Consider the following 16,029-nt stretch of genomic DNA (forward strand, 5'->3'; position numbering starts at 1 on the left):
TAGGAGGACTGAGGTGGAGGAGGACTGGGGCTGTAGGAGGACTGAGGTGGAGGAGGACTGGGGCTGTAGGAGGACTGAGGTGGAGGAGGACTGGGGTGTGTAGGAGGACTGAGGTGGAGGAGGACTGGGGGCTGTAGGATGAGGCGGTGGAGGGGGGACTAGGAGGACTGAAGGTGGAATAAGACTGGGGTTGTAGGAGGAGGAGGTGGGACTGGGATGGACTGGGGAGGAGGAGGAGGAGTGGAGGAGGACTGGGGCGGAGGAGGACTTGGGCTGTAGTTGGACTAGGAGGAATAGGACTGGGGTGAAGGAGGACTGAGGTGGAGGAGGAGGGGACTGGTAGCAGGACGGGGAGGTGGAGGAGGACTGGGGCTGGAGGAGGACTGGAAGGTGGGAGGAGGACTGGGGTTGTAGGAGGACTGAGTGGAGGAGGACCTGGAGGAGGGGTGGGGAGGAGGACTGGGGTTGTAGGAGGACTGAGGTGGAGAGGAGGGAGGACTGGGGCTGAGAGGAGACGGAAGGAGGACTGGAGGAGGACTGGGTATGGAGGAGGACTGAGGTGGAGGAGGACTGGGGCTGTAGGAGGACTAACTGGTGGAGGAGGACTGGGGCTGGAGGAGGACTGAGGTGGAGGAGGACTGGGGGCTGTAGGAGGAGGACTGGGGTGGAGGAGGACTGAGGAGGCTGAAGGAGGACTGGGCTGATGGAGGAGGACTGGGGTGGAGGAGGAGGACTGGGGCTGGAGGAGGACTGAGGCTGGAGGAGGACTGGGGTGGAGGAGGACTGGGGCTGTAGGAGGACTAAGAGGAGGAGGACTGGAAGGAGGGGGGCTGGAGGCTGGACTGGAGGGGTTACTGAGGAGGACTGAGGTGGAGGAGGACTGGGGCTGTAGGAGGACTGAGGAGGGAGGGAGGACTGGGGCTGTAGGAGGACTGGAGGACTGAGGTGGAGGAAGACAGGGCTGTAGGAGGACTGAGGTGGAGGAGGACTGGGGCTGGAGGAGGACTTGAGGAAGGGAGGAGGAGGAGGGGCTGTAGGAGGACTAAGGTGGAGGAAGACTGGGGTTGTAGGAGGACTGAGGTGGAGGAGGACTGGGGTTGTAGGAGGACTGAGGTGGAGGAGGACTGGGGCTGTAGGAGGACAGGAGGGGAGGAGGACTGGGGCTGGAGGAGGACCGGGGTGGAGGAGGACGGGGCTGGAGGAGGACTGGGGTGGAAGGAAGGAGGACTGGGACTGGGAGGAGGACTGGGGTGGAGGAGGACCTGGGGAGGGAAGGAGGACTGGGGAGGAGGAGGAGGACTGGGAGTGGAGGAAGGAGGACTGGGGTGAAGGAGGACTGGAGGAGGACGGGGACCGGGAGGAGGACCTGGGGCCATAGGAGGACGGAGGTGGAGGAGGACTGGGCCGTGGGAGGACTAGGAGGGAGGACTGAAGGCGGAGGAGGACTGGTGGTGTAGGAGCCGAGGAGGACTGGGGGAGGAGGAGGACAGGAGGACCGGCTGGAGGAGGACTGGGGCTGTAGGAGGACTGAGGTGGAGGAGGACTGGGGCTGTACCACAGGAGGACGGAGGTGGAGGAGGACTGGGGCTATAGGAGGACTGGAGGTGGAGGAGGACTGGGGGCTGGAAGGAGGACTGGAGTGAGTGGAGGAGGAGGACCGGGCTGGAGGAGGACTGGGGAGGAGGGTGGAGGAGGACCGGGGTGGAGGAGGACTGGAGTGGAGGAGGACTGGAGTGTAGGAGGAGGTGGAGGAGGACCGGGGGGAGGAGACTGGAGGTGGAGGAGGACCGAAGGAAGGAGGACCGGGAGGGTTGGAGGAGGACCGAGGAGGAGGACTGGGGCTGGAGGAGGACTGGGGTGGGAGGAGGACCGGGTGGAGGAGGACCGGGGACAGGAGGACCGGGGGAGGAGGACCGGGGGTGGGAGGAGGACCGGAGGTGGAGGAGGACCGGGCCAGGTGGAGGACTGGGGACCCTGGAGGACCAGGCGGATGAGGAGGAGGACGAGGGAGGAGGACCGGGACTGGAGGAGGACCTGGGAGGACCTGGGGGAGGAGGACCGGGGTGGAGGAGGACCGGGAGGATGGGAGGACTGGGGAGGAGGACCTGGAGGAGGGACTGGACCGGAGGAGGACCGAGGTGGAGGAGGAGGACCTGGAGGGGAAGGGGGGTGGAGGAGGACCGGGGGAGGAGGACCGAGGTGGAGGAGGACCGAGGAAGGAGGACCGAGGAGGAGGAGGACTGAAGGAGGACCGGGGAAGGTGGAGGACCGGGGGAGGAGGACTGGGGAGGAGGACCGGGGTGGAGGAGGACAGGGGACTGAGGAAGGATGGAGGAGGACTGGGGTGGAGGAGGACCGGGACCATGGAGGTGGAGGACTGGGAGCAGGATCCCGGAGGTGGAGGAGGACCGGGGAGGAGGAGGGTGGAAGGAGGACGCCGGGAGGAGGACCGGGGTGGAGGAGGACTGGAGGAGGAGGAGGACCGGGGAGGACTGAGGTGGAGGGACCGGAGGACTGGGGCTGGAGGAGGACAGGAGGTGGAGGAGGACTGGGGCTGGAAGGAGGACCCGGAGGTGGAGGAGGACTGGGGCTGACCAGGAGGACCGTGGAGACCCCGGAGGAGGACTGGGCTGGAGGAGGACCGGAGGAGGGGTGGAGGAGGACTGGGGCTGTGGAGGAGGACTGAGGTGGGAGGAGGACTGAGGGGGTGGAGGAGGACCGGAGGTGGAGGAGGACTGAGGGGAGGGACTGGGAGGAGGACTGGGGTGGAGGGAGGACTGGGGTGGAGGAGGACCGGGGTGGAGGAGGACTGGGGACCGGGGGAGGAGGACTGGGAGGAGGACTGGGGTGGAGGAGGGACCGGGGTGGAGGAGGAAGGAGGACGGAGGGGGGTGGAGGAGGAGGAGGAGGCAGGAGGACTGGGAGTGGAGGAGGACTGGGGTGGAGGAGGAGGACTGGAGGAGGTGGGACAGGAGGACTGGAGGTGGAGGAGGACTGGGACTGGGGAGGGGAGGAGGAGGAGGACTGGAGGAGGACTGGGGTGGAGGAGGACTGGGACTGTAGGAGGACTGAGGAGGAGGACTGGAGGACCTGTGGAGGAGGACCAAGGGTGGAGGAGGACCGGGGGGGGAGGAGGACTGGGGGTGGAGGAGGAGGAGGAGGTGGAGGAGGACCGGGGAAGGAGGACTGGAGGAGGACTGGGGACTGGGAGAGGAGGACTGGGGTGGTGGGAGGAGGACCAAAGGGAGGAGGACCGAAGGTGGGAGGAGGACTGGGGCTGTCGGGAGGACTGAGGTGGAGGAGGACTGGGGGCTGTGGGAGGAGGAGGACCCTGGTGGAGGAGGACTGAGGGACTGGAGGAGGAGGAGGAGGACTGGGGGACCAGGAGGACTGGTAAGGAGGGAGGTGGAGGAGGAGGACAGGAGGGAGGAGGAGGACTGGGGTGGAGGAGGTGGGGGATGGGGAAGTGGAGGACTGGGGCTGTAGGAGGACTGGGAGGAGGAGGAGGACCGGAGGACAGGGTTGGAGGAATGGAGGAGGACTGAGGTGGAGGAGGACTTGGGCTGTAGGAGGACTGAGGTGGAAGGAGGACTGGGGCTGTAGGGAGGACTGAGGTGGAGGAGGACAGGGCTGTAGGAGGACTGGAGGTGGAGGACTGGGGCTGGAGGAGGGAGGAGGACCGGAGCTGGAGGAGGACGGGGGCTGTAGGAGGACTAAGGTGGAAGGAGGACTGGGGTTGTAGGAGGACTGAGGTGGAGGAGGACTGGGGCTGGGGGGAGGACTGAGGTGGAGGACCGGGAGGAGGAGGGTGGGAGGAGAGGACTGGAGGGGGTGGTGGAAGGAGGACTGGGGCTGAGGGGACTGGGGGGTGAAAGGAGGACTGGGGTGGAGGAGGAGGACTGGGGTGGAGGAGGACTGGGACTGGAGGATGGAGGAGGGGGGTGGAGGAGGAGGAGGACGGAGGGTGAGGAGGAGGACTGGGGTTGGATGAAGGAGGACTGGGGGGTGAAGGAGGACTGGGACTGGGGTGGAGGAGGACTGGGGTGGGTGGAGGAGGACTAGAGGTGGAGGAGGACTGGGGGTGTAGGAGGACTGGAGGAGGACTGGGGTGGAGGAGGACTGGAAGGAGGACTGAGGGGTGGAGGAGGACTGGGGCTGAAGGAGGACTGGGGTGGAGGAGGACTGGGGCTGGAGGAGGACTGAGGTGGAGGAGAGGACCGGGACCTGTAGGAGGACTAAGGTGGGTGGAGGACTGGGGCTATAGGAGGAGGACTGAGGTGGAGGGAGGACTGGGGCCAGGAGAGGACTGAGGAGGTGGAGGACAGGGGGCTGGAGGAGTCTGCTGGGGACAGTGGAGGAGGACTGAGGAGAGGAGGAGGGGCTGTGGAGGAGGACTGGAGGCTGGAGGAGGACTGTGCCACAGGACGGGAGTAGGACTGACAGGGTGGAGGAGGGACTGGGGTAGTAGGGACACAGGAGGGGACTGGGAGGAGGAGGACTGGGGCTGAAGGAGGGACTGAGGAGGAGGAGGAGGAGGGACCAAGGGGACTGGAGGAGGACTGAGGTGGAGGAGGACTGGGGGCTGTAGGAGGACTGAGGTGGAGGAGGAGGACTGGGGCTGGTGGGAGGACTGGGGTGGAGGAGGACTGGGGCTGTAGGAGGACTGGGAGGAGGAGGAGGACTGGGACTGGAGGAGGACCAAGTGAGGACAGGGTGAAGGAGGACTGAGGGTGGGAGGAGGACTGGGGCTGGGAGGAGGACTGGGAGGAGGGAGGAGGACTGGGGGCTGTAGGAGGACTGAGGTGGAGGAGGACTGGGGCTGAGGAGGACTGAGGGAGGAGGACTGGGGCTGGAGGAGGACTGAGGTGGAGGAGGACAGGAGGTGGAGGAGGACTGGGGCTGGAGGAGGACTTGAGGAGGAGGAGGACTGGGGCTGTAGGAGGACTGGGAGGAGGAGGAGGGTGGGGGCTGTAGGAGGACTGGGTGGAGGAGGACTGGGGCTGTAGGAGGACTGAGGTGGAGGAGGACTGGGGCTGTAGGAGGACTGAGGTGGAGGAGGACTGGGGCTGTAGGAGGACTGAGGTGGAGGAGGACTGGGGCTGTAGGAGGACTGAGGTGGAGGAGGACTGGGGCTGTAGGAGGACTGAGGCGGAGGACTGGGACTGGGGGAGGACTGAGGACTGAGGACTGGAGGAGGACTGAGGTGGAGGAGGGACTGGGGCTGTAGGAGGACTGAGGTGGAGGAGGGACAGGAGCTGTGGAGGAGGACTGGGAGGTGGAGGAGGACTGGGGCTGTAGGAGGACTGGGGGGGGAGGGAGGGACTGGGGTGGAGGAGGACTGGGGTGGAGGAGGACTGGGGTGGAGGAGGACTGGGGTGAGGAGGGGACTGAGGTGGAGGAGGAGGAGGACTGAAGGAGGACTGGAGGTGGAGGAGGACTGCTGGTGGAGGAGGACTGGGGTGCAGGAGGACTGGAGGAGGACTGGGGCTGGAGGAGGACTGAGGTGGAGGAGGACTGGGGTGGAGGAGGACTGAGGAGGGAGGAGGACTGGGGTGAACTGGGTGGAGGAGGACTGGAGAGGAGGACTGGGGGTGGAGGAGGACTGGGGTGGAGGGAGGACTGGGGTGGAGAGGAGGACTGGGGTGAAGAGGAGGACTGAGGGTGGAGGAGGACTGGCAGGTGGAGGAGGACTTGGGCTGTAGGAGGACTGGAGGTGGAAGAGGACTTGGGCTGTAGGAGGACTGGGGTGGAGGAGGACTGGGGCTGGAGGAGGACTGGGGTGGAGGAGGACTGGGGCTGTAGGAGGACTGGGGTGTGGAGGACTGGGGCTGTGGGAGGACTGAGGTGGAGGAGGACTGGACTGAGGGAGGACTGGCGGAGGAGGACTGGGGGCTGAGGAGAGGACTGGGGAGGAGGACTGGGGCTGTAGGAGGACTGGGGCTGTAGGAGGATTTGGGGGCTGTAGGGGAATGGGGTGCAGGAGGACTGAGGTGGAGGAGGACTGGGGCTGTAGGAGGACTGAGGTGGAGGAGGACTGGGGTGCAGAGGACTGAGACGGAGGAGGACTGGGGGGAGGAGGACTGGGGACTGGGGGGCAGGAGGATGGACTGAGGTGGAGGAGGACTGGGGTGAGGAGGAGGACTGGGGAGGAGGACTGGGGGAGGAGGACTGGGGGTGGGAGGAGGACTGGGGTGGAGGAGGACTGGGACTGGGATGGAGGAGGACTGGGGTGGAGGAGGACTGGGGTGAAGGAGGACTGGGGTGGAGGAGGACTGGGGTAGAGGAGGACTGAGGCGGAGGAGGACTGAGGTGAAGGAGGACTGGGGTGCAGAGGACTGGGGTGGAGGATGACTGGGGTGAAGGAGGACTGGGGTGGAGGAGGACACATTTCATGCCTGACGTGTTAAGAGGGTGACAAGTCTTGTTAACGGGGTAACACATGACATTTTTCTGCTGAAGATTCTGCTGTGCAACTCGGACAATGTGTTATCGTGTTGGAAAGTCACTCCAGGACCGTTCTGTTGCAAAAACGGCAAAGCGTCCATTTGCAAAATATCGTCTCGAGAGTCGATACCTCAGCATTCAAGTTCCCCAGTGTCACAATCCCCAGATTGTAACGCCCCCACCTACAGAAGGAACCTGAAAAAAAGAAGAAAAAGGTGGGACACCCAAGTAGGAAGAAATAAACTTCATTAATTGAAGCCCACAATTGGTTATACCTACTTGAGTTGTCAGTCATGACGTGATGAGGTCATTTTACGACGATGTCGTATTGGCCACAGTCGGTTTACTCATGACTTTCTGCTGAAAACGGATGGGGATGGACCTCCCATGTGTGTCTCTTGCGATGAAGTGTTCACCATCAAGCATGTTCTGCTTGACTGTGTGGACTTTTCACCTGCAAGGGATTCACATTATGATGCGAGAAATCTGAAAGATCTGTTTTGCCGCGCGAGCGGGCATCTCATTGTTAGCTACCTGAGGGAAGTCGACCTGTATCATAAATTGTAGTTATGTAATGTGAATAATGGATTGCTTGCTTTTGAATTTGGTGCTATGATATTTTCTGTTTTTTAAATAATAATGTACTGAATTTATATATTTGAACATAAAACTCATTTGGATTTTGTATAAAAATGTTTATGAATGCAGACTTGATCTCATCACTATACGGCTGGAATAATGCCGATGTGACGTAAAGCCCAACTCATCTCAACTCTCAGTATAACAATGGCCATGGCGGCTGTAACGGTCACCTGTGTTCCAGTGCATATGTCCTGTGTTCCGTGTGACTTTTACGCGTCCACGTGTTCCCCAACGCCGGTGACATCGACGTCAAACTGTTTCTGTTTGTTTGTTGTTTAACGCTGCACTCAACAGCATGAGCGTCAATCTACGTAACTGGGATACGATGACACCAAGTCAGCGAGCCTGACCACCCGATCCAGTTTGTCGCTTTGGCTGCTGAAGACCAATTCTAACCCGGGTCTGAACTGTTCCTGAAGATACACCTCTGTTGCCAGGTATGGTACGGGCTGTAGGTGTTGCTGGATGGAACCTGTGTTTCGCGAGGTAGGAATCATGACGTCGGGCTCCCACAACGTGGACGGTCTATAGCTTGATTGTTTAGCTGAAAACGTCGCCTTAAGTGCCAAATGATCTTTCTAATGACGTTGAATTGTTTTTCAACGTAACGCTGCGAGGTACCACACACTGAAGCATGTCCATCGTTCTCCGTCTGTCATTTTGCTGGAGACGTAGCATTTCGAGCTTGTTCCAGAACGCTGAAAAGAGGTGGGTTTTTTCTGACTTCGGCATCTCTTTGGACTGCATTGAGTGGAAATGATATGCGTCCTGACGTATGACTTTGGCCATTTTTGTCGACTTTGTCATGATTGATGCAAATTTCGTGCAATTCAAACAATAACTTCTTGGTTGAGTTTCTTCAACCATTTTAACACTGATTCAAATTTCACTCACAAGATAAGGTAACATCTGGTCCGACTCGAGTGTCTGCTCCAGGGAACAGATAGGAACGTTCACTGCTGAACACATGGACATGGACAACTCCACTTGCCGAAAACATTTCATGTTGAGAGAATATCTACCCGTCTACCGTGGTGTTATACTATTGGTGGTAGTGTCTACCCGTCTACCGTGGTGTTGTACTATTGGTGGTAGTGTCTACCCGTCTACCGTGGTGTACTATTGGTGGTGGTGTCTACCCATCTACCGTGGTGTACTATTGGTGGTAGTGTCTAACCGTCTACTATGGTGTACTATTTGTGGTAGTGTCTACCCGTCTACCGTGCTCTACTATTGGTGGTAGTGTCTACCCGTCTACCGTGGGTTGTACTATTGGTGGTAGTGTACCCATCTACCGTGGTGTACTATTGGTTGTGGTGTCTACCCGTCTACCGTGCTCTACTATTGGTGGTAGTGTCTACCGTCTATCCTGGTGTTGTACTATTGGTGGTAGGGTCTACCCGTCTACCGTGGGTTGTACTATTGGTTGTGGTATCTACCCGTCTACTCAGGTGTACTATTTGTGGTAGTGTCTACCTGTCTATCATGGTGTACTGTTGGTTGTGGTGTCTACGGTCTACCGTGGTGTACCATTGGTGGTAGTGTGTCTACCCGTCTACCGTGGTACCGTCTACCGGGGTGTACTATTGGTGACAGTGTCTACCCGTCTACCGTGGTGTGCTATATCGTGGGTACTATTGGTGGTAGTGTCTACCCGTCTACCGTGGTGTACTATTGGTGGTAGTGTCTACCCGTCTACCGTACTATTGGTGTAGTGTCTACCCGTCTACCGTGGTGTACTATTCGGTAGTGTCTACCCGTCTACCGTGGTGTACTATTGGTGATAGTGTCTACCCATCTACCGTGGTGTACTATTGGTGGTGGCGTCTACCCATCTACCGTGGTGTACTATTGGCCGTAGTGTCTACCCGTCTACCGTGGGTATGTACTTTTGGCTGTGGTGTCTACCCATCTACCGTGGTGTACCATTGGTGGTAGTGTCTACCCGTCTACCGCGGTGTACTATTGGCGGTAGTGTCTACCCGTCTACCGTCGGTATGTACTTTTGGTGGTGGTATCTACCCATTATTGGTGGTGGTGTCTACCCATCTACCGTGGTGTTACAGTATTGGTTGTGGTGTCTACCGTCGGGTTGTACCCGTCTATCGTGGTGTGGTGGTGGTGTCTACCCGTCTACCGTGGTGTAGTGTCTACCCGTCTATTGGTGGTGGTGTCTACCCGTCTACCGTGGTGTACTATTGGTGGTAGTGTATCTACCCGTCTACCGTGGTGTACTATTGGTGGCAGTGTCTACCCGTCTACCGTGGTGTACTATTGGTGGTGGTGTCTACCCGTCTACCGTGGTGTACTAATGGTGGTAGTGTCTACCCGTCTACCGTGGTGTACTATTGGTGGTAGTGTCTACCGTGGGGTTGTACTTTTGGTGGTGGTGTCTACCGTCGTGTTGTACCATTGGTGGTGGTGTCTACCCGTCTACCGTGGTGTACTATTGGTGGTAGTGTCTACCGTCTACCGTGGTGTACTATTGGTGGTAGTGTCTACCCATCTACCGTGGTGTACTATTGGTGTACTATTGGTGTGTCTACCCGTCTACCGTGGTGTACCATTGGTGGTAGTACCCGTCTACCGTGGTGTACTATTGGTGGTAGTGTCTACCCGTCTACCGTGGTGTATTGGTGTCTACCCGTCTACCGTGGTGTACTATTGGTGGTAGTGTCTACCCGTCTACCGTGGTGTACTATTGGTGGTAGTGTCTACCCATCTACCGTGGTGTACTATTGGTGGTAGTGTCTACTCATCTACCGTGGTGTACTATTGGTGACAGTGTCTACCCGTCTACCGTGGTGTACTATTGGTGGTAGTGTCTACCCGTCTACCGTGGTGTACTATTGGTGGTAGTGTCTACCCGTATCGGGGTGTACTATTGGTGGTGTGTACCCGTCTACCCGTGGTGGTGTACTATTGGTGGTAGTGTCTACCCGTCTACCGTGGTGTACTATTGGTGACAGTGTCTACCCATCTACCGTGGTGTACTATTGGTGGTAGTGTCTACCCATCTACCGTGGTGTACTATTGGTGGTAGTGTCTACCCGTCTACCGTGGTGTACTATTGGTGGTAGTGTCTACCCGTGGTGTCTACCGTACCGTGTACTATTGGTGGTAGTGTCTACCCGTCTACCGTGGTGTACTATTGGTGGTAGTGTCTACCCGTCTACCGTGGTGTACTATTGGTGGTAGTGTCTACCCATCTACCGTGGTGTACTATTGGTGGTGGTGTCTACCCGTCTACCGTGGTGTACTATTGGTGGCAGTGTCTACCGTACGGGGTTGTACTTTTGGTTGTGGTGTCTACCGTCGGGTTGTACTATCGGTTGTGGTGTCTACCCGTCTATCGTGGTGTACTATTGGTGGTAGTGTCTACCCGTCTACCGTGGTGTACTATTGGTTGCAGTGTCTACCCATCTACCGTGGTGTACTATTGGTGGTAGTGTCTACCCATCTATCGTGGTGTACTTTTGGTGGTGGTATCTACCCATCTACCGTGGTGTATTATTTGTGGTAGTGTCTACCCATCTACCGTGGTGTACCACTGGTGGTGGTGTCTACCCGTCTACCGTGGTGTACTATTGGTGGTAGTGTCTACCGTGGGGTTGTACTTTTGGTTGTGGTGTCTACCGTCGGGTTGTACTATCGGTTGTGGTGTCTACCCGTCTATCGTGGTGTACTATTGGTGGTAGTGTCTACCCGTCTACCGTGGTGTACTATTGGTTGCAGTGTCTACCCATCTACCGTGGTGTACTATTGGTGGCAGTGTCTACCCATCTACCGTGGTGTACTATTGGTGACAGTGTCTACCCATCTACCGTGGTGTACTATTGGTGACAGTGTCTACCCGTCTACCGTGGTGTACTATTGGTGGTAGTGTCTACCCGTCTATCGTGGTGTACTATTGGTGGTAGTGTCTACCCATCTACCGTGGTGTACTATTACTATTGGTGGTAGTGGTAGTGTCTACCCTACCGTGGTCTACCGTGGTGTACTATTGGTGGTAGTGTCTACCCGTCTACCCGTCTACCGTGGTGTACTATTGGTGGTAGTGTCTACCCGTCTACCGTGGTGTACTATTGGTGGTAGTGTCTACCCGTCTACCGTGGTGTACTATTGGTGGTAGTGTCTACCCATCTACCGTGGTGTACTATTGGTGGTAGTGTCTACCCATCTACCGTGGTGTACTATTGGTGGTAGTGTCTACCCATCTACCGTGGTGTACTATTGGTGGTAGTGTCTACCCGTCTACCGTGGTGTACTATTGGTCAGTGTCTACCCGTCTACCGTGGTGTTAAAGTATTGGTGTTGGTGTCTACCCGTCTATCGTGGTGTGCTTTTGGTGGTGGTATCTACCCGTCTACCGTGGTGTATTATTTGTGGTAGTGTCTACCCATCTACCGTGGTGTACCACTGGTGGTGGTGTCTACCCGTCTACCGTGGTTTACTATTGGTGGTAGTGTCTACCCATCTACCGTGGTGTACTATTGGTGGTAGTGTCTACCGTGGTGTACTATTGGTGGTAGTGTCTACCGTGGTGTACTATTTGTGATGGTGTCTACCCGTTTAACGGGTTTTTGTCCAAGGATCTGGGGTATCAACAGAAGCACGGGTGTCGTTAACTTGTTTCTGTAATATTTTACACAAGTAGCCGCTTTGAAGTATCCCTATCATCAGCCATCTGTAAACACACATACACGCACATACACGCACAGAGAGAGAAAGAGACAGACAGACAGAGCTTAGGAATTCTGGAGTGTTTCTCAAGTGGGCCGTGTTCCGTCGTAAGTTATATATTCGTGTGATATTTCTGACACAAAAAAACTACCTCTCCCCAGGGACATCATTTCATTGAGGTGTCGTACATTTCCATAATTATACACTTGTTTGTTTTTAGGGCGCATCGTGCATCGCATATTGATACAAGAAGAAAAGCGCGAGGTCACATTATTACCTGTGCGGGCACCTGATTTCACGTGAATAGCCTCGGGACGGGTTTGGCATATTAAACAACTGCATTGTACCGACCTTCAATAGATGGTGTCAGACTTGTAAAGATGATGTGTACAGAGACAGGACTAGTGCTACCAGTCCCATCAATTTCATGCTATATTAAGCACAACACTTACAAGTAACGGAATTATTTCACGTTTTAAGCGTTGCATTTGTGCAAACAAATACGAGGGGAATAGTTGAAGTCAGGGCGTCTGTCCGTGGCGAACCCCTAGCTGGTCGTCTTTGTTCTGTCGTAAATGCTGTTCCCGACAACGCAGTATACAATGACATTTAATACATATCTTTTACATGACAGTCGCAGTGAGTGAGTTAAAATTTAAAGTCGCATCGGCATTGTTTCAGCCATATAGCTACGACGCCAAGTCGACACATATACTCACAGTTAAAAGAAATTTATCTGAAAGTTATTGGTCAATGACTGTTTGAAAAATTTGTGTGTACCCCGTTATAGGTGTGTAAAACAGGAAAAAGAGGTACCCCGTCGTCATAGCAACCAACAATTTGCTGATTTATGAAATATCGGCAACTCATCTTGTAATACAGCAAAAAATACTATGGATCTCACGTTCTATGGGAAATGAACATGGGTTTAAGATTTTGGTTGTTGGCACGAGAAATACGGTTTTATATACCAGTGTCATGGACGGCGAACCCACAGGTGTAAACTTATAGATTCTAATGTACCTTTATGTGTATAGACATCGTTACTGAGTATTATGGTGAAAACTTTACACCGTCTCGCATCTTTATCGCAAATGGCGTGACGAATGAAATTTGACTTTTACCATCGATCTAGATGACAATACCAGTGCATATACCCAAAGCTTTTAACAGCCATTGTTAGGTTGCAGGGGAATCTTTGAGGCCAAACCTTAGTGAAACCTTTACCAATTTTCTATATATGTCCATGGCCCGGCTAAATGGTTTAAAGGCAATTCATCGTGGCATATACACAGTAGGTGAGTGTGCTGTGTGTTTTCACTGTGTCGGTGTGTGTCGGGATACAGATACCTGTGTTAGTCCCTTACTGCCGAGTGCAAGGCAGACTCTTCGTGGGAATATAAAGGTTACTTGTACTGGTTTAGATCGCTGGGAGACCGCTTCATATGGATCCGCTTGTACAAAGCGGTTGCTCCCGCAAAGTTAATACCGTCTTTTTCGGCTTGAATGCATGCAGAGAGGGTAATTTCATGTGATTTCATAAGTGCCAACGACGTAAATAAGGCAGCTGGACCTGCTGATGAAGGTGTGATCAGTTAGAAAGCTTTATATCTTCACCTGTATTTGTCATCGTACAAATATTTAACAACTCGATACCCCGACTCGGTGGAAGATACAATGTTTATATACGCCAATGTGCTGCTCTGTGTTCACACTGCTGTGTTTTTAGTAACACTCCTTGAGCGGGTCGAGGGACAAAGCTGGCAGGATGGGCCCCGGTGTAAGTCTGTCACCATTAGATGTGTACCCGAGATGACATGTGGATCTTACAATGGTAATTCCAACTCTTTACAGTAACAAGTACTCCGCTTTTATGAATGCCATCTCACCTTTCGCCCGTCAATCCTTTAATAGCAGTGAATTGGAAAACCAGTTGCACTCGGCGTAAAACACGATATTGACAATAGGCCTTCTGTAAAGATGCAAACTCCTTTTCCTTTAAATATGTCAAAATGACCCTCTCTGAAACCTTTAGAAATTCACCCTTATCTTAACCCTTTCCGTTCCACAAAGCTACGGTAGCGCCAATATGATCGTACGTCCTGCACTGTAACACAGACTTACGGCGGAGTGGACCCATCTACAACACAAAATTTCAAACCACAATCTCCTATAACGTAACTTGTGAAATTCAGCACAATGTCATTTGAGCCAAACAACAGGACTGCTGGGACCATCGCGCATCCGAGTCCCTCTCCGAGATCTGTCGTCTGTGTACGAAATGTCACTGAATATACACAGGGATGTTGAGGGTTTTCAATATTTATTTGAGAAACTACTTCTGCAGTACATGTGCACGCGATGTGTCATTTAACGCTGTTATATCTGCTTACTGGATGATCAAGGTGCTGTTCTGTACCTTTTTTTGTTGTTTTACGCCGAACTCAGCAATATTCCAGCTATATGGCTGCCGTCTGTAAATAACTGAGTGCTGATAGAGCTGGAATATATTTGTAACCACAGCGTCGAAAATCGCCAATTACTGCGGGGAACACAATGATAATGTTTACCTAGCGTTATACAGTGGCAACATACAGATCCTTTGGTAAATACTACTTCTAAGAGCCCATATGCAAATGAGATTAAAACCGTTGGAAGATTAGTATGCCGGCAGCTCACTCACACAGCATTACAGCAATTCCTGGCTCGCCTGACCTGACCCGCCATTTTGGACGTGCAGTGTATGATTCTGAAGAGCAGGACCGTGTAGTGCATGGATAGAGCGTCGGCCTGGGAAGAGCGTCGGCCTGGGAAGGCAGGGATGCGTCGTAACTGAAGACGGTAATAACTGGCACTCGATGTTTCCCTGCCTGGCATTCGTCATTGCACGCACGCACGCACGCACGCACAGAGAATGTTTATGTCACGGTGACTTGCCTTAGAATCATTGAGCTGGGCCTTGGCATTTTAGCCAAGATATCGGAATGTAGGTACAGGATTTCACCATAACATGGCCTCTAAGATGTCAAGAGTAGTCTCCCTTTAATCATTAACGTCAGCCCAGAGAACACCTTTCCCGACAACCTAACAATTGCTGTTACTTGTCCCGCCATCTACTGTAGTGTATGAAGAAAACTGACAGCGAGTTGTTTCCTAATCCCTACAGAGTACATGGTGAGTTTCTACACAGAGTACATGGTGAGTTTCTACACAGAGTACATGGAGTGAGTTTCTACACAAAGTTCATTGTTATGTCTCTACGAGGTGAATCTTGCCATGTCTGTACAGAACCAGACACAGGGAAACTTAATAAACCTGCTCCTATTCCAGTGCTCCATGTATTTTCTGCATTGATGTATAGATATATACAGGCTTAACCTAAGAAATTTCTCAAGGCCTCAAAAGTAACTCACCTTTAGTGCTAGATCAGAACAACAAAATGCAGCGACCATTCCTATCTCTGCTGAAGGTTTCTGTGGTTCATAAGACACGAGGTAGAGGGTCTAATAGGCCAGCGGGTATTTGGAAAGGCAGTTAAGGTTGAGATGTCAGAACTGATCACATCATGATATTATGAAATTAATGCCATTGCTCCTTTTGAAATTGTAAGCAAGAAGGAAAACCAAGTTCTATGGATAGTCAAATTGGAAGGAAGAAAAGGTTTGTTTACATTGTTTACATTGTAAATCAGATTTCGAACGTTCTGTTGGACAAACTATGACGTAGAAGCCACTGTTTTTAATGGATGAAGCCTTGTGATTCTGGCAAAGGCTGTATCCTTCAGTGTTGGTCACTCGTTGTCAACCTGAACGCTGACGGGCCTTAACTTCATGTTTGCTGCCCAATCGTCTGATAGTCTTGCAATACAGTAGTCCTCAGAGACATGCCAGCATTCGCATAGAAATAACTTGCTAGTGTCAGTTGAGAAGACCCCACATTTGCTTATGAATATTCCTAGTTATCGACTTTACCACTGTATGAAACCCACAACATGGGGTTGACAAACATATGGTCCTAACGACAAATCTAGAAGTGAAGCCATTGCACGTCTAAGGGAAGCAACTCTGCACAGCAAACTATGACGTCATCACCTCACCTCCCATTAACTGGTGTATTCAGAGTAAAAGAGGTTGGATTCTCTTAAGTGTATATGATTTGTTTGAGTGGCATTCTAGAAGTTGGTGGTATAGAGATGACAACTTTATGGATGATCAACTTCTTTCTTTTAACAATAGCAACGTTTCGGTATAGGTTCTTATA

The 16,029-nt window shown here is 53.9% G+C and overlaps 1 protein-coding gene across 1 annotated transcript; it reads right to left on the reverse strand.

Annotated features, from left to right (window-relative positions):
* Positions 1-284: 284 nt before the first annotated feature.
* On the reverse strand, positions 285-14,646 carry LOC124254101 (nascent polypeptide-associated complex subunit alpha, muscle-specific form-like). The gene is made up of 13 exons (XM_046687974.1): positions 14,485-14,646; positions 6,020-6,367; positions 5,516-5,959; positions 5,112-5,303; positions 4,711-4,849; positions 4,308-4,582; positions 3,331-4,224; positions 3,199-3,277; positions 2,596-3,137; positions 1,556-2,554; positions 1,176-1,470; positions 640-1,091; positions 285-554 (listed from the first exon to the last, which is right to left on the reverse strand). Exons 1-13 carry the CDS (start codon positions 14,644-14,646, stop codon positions 285-287), a joined length of 5,091 nt encoding a protein of 1,696 aa, XP_046543930.1.
* Positions 14,647-16,029: the final 1,383 nt, after the last annotated feature.

Source organism: Haliotis rubra, unplaced genomic scaffold (assembly GCF_003918875.1).
Source record: "Haliotis rubra isolate DU_JTF1 unplaced genomic scaffold, ASM391887v1 Scf563, whole genome shotgun sequence".
NCBI lineage: Eukaryota > Metazoa > Mollusca > Gastropoda > Lepetellida > Haliotidae > Haliotis > Haliotis rubra.